Consider the following 11,088-nt stretch of genomic DNA (forward strand, 5'->3'; position numbering starts at 1 on the left):
ATCAAACTAGCTTACTGAGGGTGAGCCCCAAGTAAAGGCATATGTATTCTTCTTTCTGGTTTCAAAATATCGGATCACGTATATCACAGGCCGGCGAAGATGTTTCATCTTCGAACGCGTCTCGTGCTGTTTTCCCCGAAGCAGGCAAACAAGTTGTACAGTCTGCGGTTGATGGGGATTGGGTTAAGCTAGGTGTCCGCAAACTTAACAAGGTCCTCGCTCCTCGGGAGGCCTGTGTTCGTGAACATAGTCATCGCTCGACACCTTTGAGGAATCAGACGAGAATCAAATTTTACGGAGAAGATGAAGCCCAAGGCCGCAACGGCTCTTGGGTGTTCCACCGAACTTGAGATTTTCATTGCTTTGAAAAACCCCAATTCGTAACAACGTATAAACCCTCCGCAAAATAATTTGAATCCCTCGTGCCTCCCACCCACCCTGGCCTTGAACAGAACTCGCCGAGTCAGCAGATCTATAGCCGAAAGAGTACCAACACGTAATGCTTGATAGGAAGTATGAGAAAGATATAAGATGATATATCTAACAGTCATGAGCTGAAATAGAAGAAATTGTTGCGGACGCTGCCCGGGTTCCCCATAACATTCCTTGAGCTCAACAAACAGAGGGCTTGGTTAAGCTAAATGCCCTCCCGGACCCCAGTTTGTACCGGGTACAATCCGTTTTGCAATACGTTTGCTCACAATCAAATGCTACGATCCAATCTTTGGTATGACTCGAAATGATCGCCAAGTGAGTTCCAGCCTGTGTTGCTTTCTTGTAATTTTTGTGATTGTGTGCACTATATGGTAAGGGAAAACAGAAAAAAATCACGCCAAAAGGTTCATTCGTTGAATTTTGCGTTGTTTGATGGAGAAATTTCACACATCAAGTTTGCAGTTTATACCACCACTGACACTAGAGCATGGCAGCTGAAAGCTGGCTTTGAAGATTCAGAAGCCTTTATGGTATGTGAACAGAAGTCAATGCCTTAGGCAATGCAGGCTGCTCGAATTGGAACCCTCTTTGCGATTGACTAATGAAGAAATCGCAGTCAACCTGGTTGATGCGCATGTATGATCAATGAGGTTTTGAGCCATCCCACATTTACTGATGATCTAGAGAGGTTGTGTGTTGTTCATTGGGCCGAACATTGGATACATCGAGTAAAAGAAACAAAAATCCAGATGGCTCTAAAAATCGAAAAAACCAAGAGAAACTACTAGACTGGAAGGCTTTTCAATGAAATCTAGAAGATGTCTGTAGTTTGAAAAAGTTTCAAAGCAGAGATATCGGAACCAGTCGATCACTATGGGTATCTCCCTGATATCTAACTGCTTGTTGTTCCATAAGGCCCATCATCAATGCCTCGTGCTCTGGGGAAAGACGCGGTAGGCTTTTCTTTCTACTGAGCAGGTTTAATATCTCTACCTGGACGAGCAATGACCACCGTCATAGTTTTTTTCTTTGAAGCTTCACCTTTCAAAGATCTTCCCATATCATTGTTCGTATCAGAAAACATACCAGGAATGTTGTCTTTTTCATCCTTTAATGCTGCAACAATCAAATTGAACCACCTTTGTTGCTTCTCGCTAAAAGGCTTTGATGGATTCTTCATTTTCTGATTGAAAAGCTAGAGAAGTTTCAAAAAAGATCAACATCATGTTCAGTAAAAAAGTCGACCTCAAGTATAGTTACGATTGCCATTGATGAAACAACTTACCGTTTGGAACCTTTGTCTCAAGATCTTTAGCGAAAGAAGCGTCTTGGGATTCATTGATACTTTGATCTTAGAATCAAGGATCACAGATTGAGCGCATAATTTGAAGTCCGCTTCTCCACAGAGTAAGAAAATCGCCTTTTCATCTACCACCCCAGATTCCCATACATCTGGCGCACAATTTATAATCAATATATGTGTGGTGACGGAACAGAAAATGACGATGAAATACTTACAGAGCTTCTTAGATTGCATAATGTTGAAATACGTCACAAATTTTGCATCTCCGAAATCAGGTCTACGTCCAGTAGTGAAGTTCACACTCGAAGGGTGAATCGATGCGGGCGCAGAATTCGTCAAGGTCCTCCAAGCCCCATGAGTTTGAGTGAGCTGGCTGCTGTTATCACGTATGAGCAACTTAGGGAACATCGCCGCTGCGACACAGCCCATCACAACCTTTGTATCCTGAGAATTGGTATCAAAATCGCGTGGAACAGTACAAAATTTACCACGACCATGGTAATTACGTGAATCGTTCTGAACGCCGATAAATCCGGCATCGAGTAGAAAGCCAAAGAATTGAATCCGAAGTTCCTCGATCTGCATCAGGTTCTGAAGAGCAAAACGGATGGCTTAACCTCTTTCTTGAAGGAATATCGGTGACACGTAAGTTGATGATCTCAAAAAAATCTTACTTGGTGTGATAGCATGTTTTTGCGACAAAACTGATGTACGTTGTCATTATGAAATGCGTTGCGCCACGTATTGTATACATTACAGATGGTAAGAAAATCGGAATTCTCGACTTTGAATGATCTTTTGATGGTATCGGCTTCCTGCTCCCTCCCGAAAGGTGTGAGAAACGGACTTTTCGAATTGAGAGCTGCCTGTTTACAAAATGTCAGTAAATCTGTATGCAATATATTGTGATACTCCTCTTGACTCAACAGCAACAGTAAGAGCAGGGCTCAGACATCGAAAAAGACAACCGAGAATTAAGAGTTTTCCCATGTGGACGTCCATAGGAAGCTTTACAAGATGACGACCAAGTGGAGTTATATCCTCATTGAGCGTCAGAGCTTTAACCTGGAGACAGGAAGATGGACCGTCAGTAATTGGTATCTATATCTACAACTGATCGAAAAATTAACAACACACCTCCACCAGAGAAGCAATCGCACGCTGGACATTGACGGTGGATGGTGGATCTAACGCTTTTCGAAGGACATCTTTGATAGAAGTACCTATCTTCATAATCTTGATTCGAAGAGCTAAATCTTGTAATGACAAACGCAGCATTTCGGGTAGAGGATTTTCTGCGAACTAAATAGATTGGACGTTCAGAAATAGATTAGCAAGCAGCACAACCTTGCCATAGATCAACGTGTAAAGTCGAGGGGAGCTGCGACCTGCGTACTTGAGTTTCCATACGATGCTTAGTAAACAAGTGGAAGCATATTCCCTCTTGAACACGCCCAGCCCTTCCTTTCCGCTGAGTTGCATTGCTTTTGGCAATGAATGTCTCGACAAGCCGGCTGATTTGACGTTTCTCGTCGTATCTGGTCGATGTATGAGAGGCGATGTCAGCATGTGGTACATACAAGGCCGAAAGAATCTACATACCTCATTTCCCGGTGTTTCCCACTATCGATAACACAAGTGACATCAGGAATAGTGATTCCAGTCTCAGCTATGTTAGTCGATATGACTATCTTTCGGACTCCTGGTGGTGGAGTTTGGAACACCAAGCCTTGATTTTCATTGGATATAGTGGAGTGCCTTAATGAGAAAATGAGAAATGTCAGAGAAATCGAGAATGAGATTAATTTAGAAACCTATACAAGGCTTACAATGGAAATATCTGGAAAGCAGCTGTACCAAAGACGGCATGACTTTCAAGAATCTCCGTCAGCTTGCGTATGGTGTCTAATGACTGGAAAAGTGACACAACCGTTCAACAGCGTGGTCAGTTTGGATACACATCGCCCGTTTCGACAACAGTACTTACTGGTAGGAAAACTAATGTTGCGTTCGAGAATGATTGAACTAGACTCGGATTGTGCAGGCAGATTTGCTCAAGGAGCAACAAGATCAAGTCCATATTGATCTGGTGCTCATCCAAGACTTCTAGGGTGTCCCTTGTACTCTTTGCATAGGTATGAGCCAATTGACTGGGATCCTGATTTCCCAGTGCGTCTTCATCGTCATCAAGTGTCGGAGTGTCGTCATCAATTCCAGAGGTCTTGAGTGTAATCACTTTTTGCTTAAGTTGACGGGAGAGATAGCGACCATCAGAATTTTTGTCGAGTTCGTAGCCCGTTAACTCGATTACATCCTCCAGGAAGAAACTCGTGACAGGAAATGTACGCCCCGGAACCTTCAAGATTGGACATCCGTTCATATAATTACTTATCTTTTCGGCATCCACTGTTGCCGACATCAGAATCAGACTGGGAAGGAACAATATGCATCAGTCCAGCATGAACTACCAACTCATGTCTGAATGACCATAAAGTAAAACTCGAGACATACCGAAGGGTGGGTCGCCTTTCCAGTACGGTAAGGAGGGCCAATAGTAGACAATCCCCGTCGATACTCCTCTCGTGAACCTTTGCGAATATTTTACATGGATAGTGAGCCATGTGATTGTTTCAGAACGACACACAAGTATAGCAACACACCTCATCCACAATCAGATGCGTGATGTCATGGAGATCAGTTCCATTTTCGAGCATCCTCAGTACAATTCCCTGTTAGGAGATAAGTACGCAGATGGAAACCATGAATATGTGAATTCTCGATGGAGTCAGCATTGAAATACTGACAGTGGTGGCATAAACAAGACGCGTGGTAGGTGATGTTTTGCTCTCTAAACGGATATTGTAACCGACCAAGGAGCCGAGCTGGCCAACAGCCCCTGTCGGCTCGCCCAACTCTTGAGAAACACGCTGCGCGAGAGAAATAGCTGAAATCCGACGAGGCTCAGTGCAAAATATTTTGACTGGTCGACCTCTTGACAGTTCATGCTCCAAAATGAACGCAGGCAATTGAGTAGATTTCCCACTGTAACAGATAGCCAGTGAAAGTTGTAAAAGTAAAATATCATCATCTCAATTCGGTGGCTCATGACTTCATCAGGTCTCCTTTCAATTTGAGTTGATAAGCATGCGTACCATCCAGTCTCTCCGCAAAGTACCACGACCTGGTTTTGTTCAATCGTTTGGATAATCGACGATCGATACACTGCTATCGGTAAACTAGCTCTATACCTCTGTTGTACAAGGAAAGGTCTCAGAGCTGATACTCAAAGACATTGTGAAGCTGTTGCAAAACTGACAAGCATGTACTGATACGAAGGCCATTGCTGACGCATGGCAAATTCTTCCATCAGAGTCATATCGGTGGGATTCAAAAATGGCACGTCGCCGGCAGTGTTGGAGTCAGTTGGTTCATTAACCAAAGCCACAACATCGTCATCCGATTTCGTAACCTTCGTCAGCTGTTTACGCATGGAATGGGTCACAGACACACAATCAGATATCGTTGCTCTAGGCTACCTTTGAAAGAAGACATCATACCGGTCTATTCTCAGCTTTAGGTGATCCAAAGGAGTTTATCCGAGTCTTCACAAGAGTCGTCAGGGTTTTGAGGTGCTCGATATATTCCTTATCGTCATCTCTTTTCCGTTTGTCTTTGAATTCATTCCACAAATCTCGAAACAGAGTCGGTAGACTTCGTTGCACTGATAATGGATTGTGAGCATTAAGATGAAATAATGCGATTGTTGCAACATAATTATATGCCTGTTTTTCATCAGCGCAGGCCTCATCTTCCATGATAAACGTTTGGACTGGTTTCTCAAAAACCGGAGAGCTTCCATTGACCGATCCGCCGTATTCTGCTATCATCTTGCTGCTTTGCCACTTAATTTCGACCGAAGCTTTGACCGCCCTGCTACCTCCTGAGACGACGAAGTACCTAGGCTGTACATACTTATCGAGTCGCCTGATGCACTCTTCTAACAAGGTCCGTGGTGACTTGCCTACAAAATGTTTTGGGAGTGACATATCTCGAACTACGACCGTTTGTTGGCTAGCGCTGGGATCTGACATGTTGGTCTGCGCATTTGATGTCGACATCGTTCCGTCGGGTTTGAGATCTGCTGATTGATCATTGAACATCGATCCAAACAGGCTCGTGCCTTCTTCATCCAATGTTTTAGAACTAGAGAGTTGATCTTCATCCGATAATGTTAAGACAGGAGGCAGGACTATGGAGCCGTCAGGCGTGGATATGAGAACTTGACTAGTATGTACGCTCTGGGATACAGCATCTGGGGACTCTGCATTTTCGTTAGGCACGTTTCTCTGGAACGAATCTGTTTCTATGGAGTCTGAGTCGCTGTCGTATGAAGTTTGGAAAGCAGTGACAGGAAACGAGGACCCAATCGTCTGCTTCGCTTTGGGTGCCGAATCAAGTTGATGATTATCAGTGCCGTTGCTGTGATTCGTGAGCGGGTTGGATTCGTCTGTTTCAGACAGCTTTGTTTCTTGCAGTTTCAGTTTCAAGGCTTGGTCTATAGTGAACCAAACGTCAATTTCACTTTAGCATGGAGTACCCGTGACTTGAAAACAGACAATCAAAGAGACTGACCAGCCTCGCGTTGATCAAATGTATACCTGCCTTGAATCAATCTAATTCTTTCTTCTAGTAACTTGACCTCTTGCGCATGTTTTACCGCTTCTTTCAAGTTCTTCTTGCGGTGATCTGCACCAATCTTAGGGGTCTTCTTACAGAGTTCGATGAGGGAAAGCCGGAGTGACACATAGTCTTCGATCACAGATAGATCATCTCCCGTGGACTCGGTGTGATAATTGCCATAGGCTAATGTCTTTTGCTTAACGTCGGCCGAAAGTTGCTCGGTAGAACAGGCTGGCGATACTGGCAATAGAGGTGTAGCAGGTGATAGAGGAGTGACAGGTAAGGAGCCGAGGAAAGGCTTTGTCAACAACGTTGATTCATCGTCCAATCGCAAACCACTTAACACATCGATGTCAAGACTGGTATCAGGAGTACATTCCGTGCTAAACTTCGCCAGATTGATAGAAGAGTTGGCGGACGAGCTATCTTTTTCTTGTGTTGCCGAGACACGATCTTTACTATAAAGGCCATCGTGACCTAGACAAGAAAAGTATGACGCATCAGCGGACTTCCCCATTATGATTTCTATAGTGATATAAACGTACCAGCAATCATAAGTTCCTCGTCGGTGCAATGAAGGAGCAACTGATCGTATGGGGATATACATTTCACACCCGGCGCGTGTCAAAAACATTCAAATATTAATGGTCTGATGTAGCATTTTAGAGCGATTATCGGATCAACGTACGTAATCCATCGCTTCATCAAGCTCGATTTTTTGGATTTTGACTACACAATCTTCAATGCGACTTTTAGGATACCCAAGTTTTTCTAGCACACCGTAAATCACAATGACCTTTTGTAAGAGCTTTTCTTCATCGTCAGCATCATTCGAGTTGATAGATTTGGCAGAAGGATCTTCGTTGGCATTTCGAGTGAGATCTAAAACCTCCTCTTGCTGAAATCAAATCAAACGAAACAATAGGATTGTCTCAGATTGATTTTATCTACTATTGGTGGGCAAAATACGAAAGAAGAAAGAAGGGAGCTAACCAAACGTGCGTTAGACCAGCTGAATGGCAACAAGCCCTTCGCAGCTCGGCGATCGAATTCTAGGACCTTGTAAGGAAGTTATATGCAAATGTTAGACACTTCATGGCCAAGGAGAGAATTCCGAGATCGACTCTCAAAGGGTGCCTAACCTTGACTTGCTTCGCGATTGCTTTCTCGCACGTAGGTCGCAGTTTTTCGGCCAAACTGTAGATCTCTCGATCTTCTGGTGACAAATCCCATTCATCCTGACCCAGGGTGTTCTCCTTGGACTTATCTCCGTTGTCTGAACTTGTTCCACTTTGATCGGGATTGGCTGTGAGAAGCGCAGAGGATCCATTGGGCGGTTGTGATCCGTCAGCTGTTAAGCCATCCGCTGTAGTCTCAACATCTACACTAGGTTCAGGTTCGACGACTTTCTTGGGAATTGAAGTCGTGGCAAATCCCCTGTTTGTAGACTTTTTCAAAGTTTTCTTTTTTTGTTTAGGTGGCATGCTTCAATTTGAAACTTGGATGTAGAGACTATGGTATACTTAGAAAAGGGCCTGCGCGAAAACACAATCAAAAGATCGATGTCTGAGTCAGCAAGATCGCCGTGTTGTTCGCGTTGAGCTTACAAGAGCCAAACGAGTGCATATAAAAGACAACTAAACAATTTCATTGCAAGAGTGTGAGCTTACACTATAAACACGGACTAAAATTTTGCTTTCCGAGAGAGACCGTCCTCCTTGATACTGTCTTCAGGACTCACAAACTGCAAACCAAGAGAAGAAAAAGAACAGCCAACGTTTGTTGTGGCCAGCCTAAGGATAATGGTTCCGCCAAAACAAGGGTATTACAACACGTAAAAAACAAAAAAGCGAGGTTTCCAAAGACCTATTGGTGAATGTCGAGTTTCGTTGAAGTTTGTGTCATCCAGAGGCTGAACCGCATGGGCGCGCGTACAATGTGATTTTCTGATAGGTTTCTTTCAAGCTGAGTAGAATGTAGATTTTCGCGAGGTTCCGAGTTGAATGAAGTTGACCTAGTTCCAACGACCAATCGCGAATGAAAGCGCTTATCAGGTTGATCACTGAAAATTGACTATTGCTTGGGTGTCGAACTGGTGAAGTTGAGAAAGTGGTGGATGAAGCAACTTTCAGCAGAAGGTTCATGAAGCCTGCTCCACTCGGTTTTGGCCCCGGAGACTCCGGCCCGGCTTAACGCAATGACACGCGGGTGACACCGGACAAACTTTCTTGAGCTTATTCCAGAATGTTCAATGCAGGCAGCAGATGGCTCTGAGCTTCAAAAATCAATGGTGCAAACAGATCATCCGTAACACATATCTGGTTATATACATTAGACATGAAGGTAACCGATGATTTTCAGTGTGCAAAGTACTTAAACTCATTGAGGTTGTCTGGTCTGTAAAACCTGGTCAAGCCTAAGGTGAGTTGATTATCTCTGAAGGTCTTGCTATCCTTTATCCTTGTGCAAATTCAGTCAGATATCAATATTTATTAAACATAAACTGCACTGAATTCTGACACAAGATGATTTTTGGTCACAGTCAGACTCACACAGAGAATTTGTGAAATAATTCTAAAAAGCCTGTCTAGTGGAGCTGGATAGAAAATCAAAGTACGATGCTTGGCTCTCCTGCATGAGAGTGATTTGGTGTACCTGAGTTGATCAGTCAAGCCAATAAACGGTAGGAATAGGCGGTCTAGAAAGCTTCTAAATTCTATAGGTTATCAGCGTTTTTTTAGGAAAACTGAAACAATTCCCCTAAAGTTATAGAACTACATAAATCTAAAACAAGCAAAAATAATTGACCCTATGAGTTTTGAACTCCAGAGTTCAAAATGGTTGAATGTGGATTATGAAAGTTTTGATTTTCAAGGCAAAATAAACTACTCATTTGTTCAACGTTGAAGAAAACTTGGTAATATTCAAAGATCACATATCTAAAGTCAATGTTGCTGATCTGATTATCCAAAAAAAATCGGGTTTCAATTTATGTCCTTTCCGGGCTCATTATTTTGTCTATGAGAAAAGATGTGTAGCTTACTAGTTATATAGGCTGAGCCTTTGCAGACAATAGACTTGGATCTGCACCTGTGACCGTTGTTTCTGTTTCTGATTGTTGATCAATCGGATAGCGTTTTGTGAATCTGATTGTCGCAGAGTAGGAGAATTGAAGACTGTATACTGATAAGACACCAATGATTAAAATTGATCGTAAAAGATTCATTTTTCTTGTTGATGACTTGAATCTCAAGTCGAGTGAATTACAAGCTTGGTTCGAGCGGGACAAGGTGAGCGAAAGGTAATGATGATAGCGTTCAAAGAAGTTTGAAAGATGGTGATGAGAATATGTGATAGACTCAGACTTGATTGGTGGTTGGAGATGGGAAAACAAGTTGGAAGAACCTGGGCAATGATAACAGCTTTTATAGGATCAGTATTCTGTTACGATATCATTGTGTCATTGATGAAAATTGCGTGATTGTATCGAGAGACTGTGAGTAGATATTTAGCTGGCTAAAGATAACTCATATCCATATCCTGAACAACTGTGATTCTTGACTGTGACCACCAAGGTACCGATGCGAAATCGATCGCAATACATTCGCGTGCGATTATTCGCGACTTTACATTCTTCAGTTCGACCTCAAGATAGCATGGTGATAGTGCACAATCAATTTTCGTGCTCGAGAATAACTTCAGAAATCAATTCAAGTAATAAAAGTAAGTCATTTGACGAGATGTGCTACTAGTACGGGTTGGGGTTGAAGTTACTTCATGATAAAAATTGTTGAGGAATTTGATCAGAGATCAGCAAAAAAGGGACACTCTCAAGTTTCCACAAAAAGTACTTTACATGATGATGCTTGATCCGTATAAAAACGTAACAGGACTAAGGTCCCCGTATATACAGAGTCAGCACCCTCTGAAGTAATCTGTGACGCTGAGTAACACACGCCGCCCTCAGGCTCATGCAAGTGACAAAACTTGGCAGTGTCAAAAGGCAGCGGCCCATTTCCGATACCGATTCCCAGTGAATGAAAATAAGACATATCCTACATAGGCTATCTATGTACTCGATCAGATACGTGCGTAGATAGGGTGTAATCGGGTCCAAGAATGTTTGAAGGAAGGCTTCGTCGGTTAGATTTGTGGGTTCCAAGAGTTTGAGCTGCCCAAAAAGCTCTCTTAGCCATTTCTGTGTTTAAAGAAACTGTTTGTGCAATCTGTGACGTTGAATAACACACGCCACCGTTCGGCTCAAGGGACCACCGATGCAAGTGATAAAGCCTCGCAGTATTAAGAGAACAAGCGTTTTCTAGTGTACCCAAAAATATCATAAAACCCTGCGATGGAATTAGCATTTCGGCCTCTCAGCTCGGAAGATCACAGGTATCGAGTTGTATCTTTCAAGTCTCAGATGCATCCTATCAAGGCATCATCACGTAGAGACACAAAGTCATTGAGTCTCCAGTTTTATATACTCCAGTGTCTCCAGTTTTGTATAGGGTGTCATTAAGACCAAATGGGTCATTGGGTGCTCAGGATTGTTGTACCTCATCGCCAGTAGTTCTGAGTGACTCGTCAACTTCTATCTTTTCTTCAACATACGCTGATTATTATAAGACTTTTTTGCTTCTCCCTAAAAAACTTTCCCAAGGTTTTCTTTG

At 43.0% G+C, this 11,088-nt stretch overlaps 1 protein-coding gene across 1 annotated transcript; it reads right to left on the reverse strand.

The window, feature by feature from the left end:
• Positions 1–1,118: 1,118 nt before the first annotated feature.
• MELLADRAFT_115470 (uncharacterized protein) lies at positions 1,119–7,902 on the reverse strand (the record flags this gene model as incomplete). Its single annotated transcript, XM_007406114.1, has 20 exons — positions 1,119–1,630; positions 1,721–1,887; positions 1,954–2,329; positions 2,413–2,604; positions 2,666–2,803; positions 2,876–3,040; positions 3,135–3,276; positions 3,341–3,496; positions 3,568–3,650; positions 3,726–4,167; positions 4,250–4,326; positions 4,399–4,467; positions 4,543–4,780; positions 4,891–4,988; positions 5,055–5,216; positions 5,296–6,293; positions 6,371–6,895; positions 6,964–7,003; positions 7,107–7,316; positions 7,561–7,902. 20 exons carry the CDS (start codon positions 7,900–7,902, stop codon positions 1,403–1,405), a joined length of 4,848 nt encoding a protein of 1,615 aa, XP_007406176.1.
• Between the last annotated feature and the right edge of the window lie 3,186 nt (positions 7,903–11,088).

Source organism: Melampsora larici-populina (genome assembly GCF_000204055.1).
Source record: "Melampsora larici-populina 98AG31 unplaced genomic scaffold MELLAscaffold_5, whole genome shotgun sequence".
NCBI classification, from domain to species: Eukaryota; Fungi; Basidiomycota; class Pucciniomycetes; order Pucciniales; family Melampsoraceae; genus Melampsora; species Melampsora laricis-populina.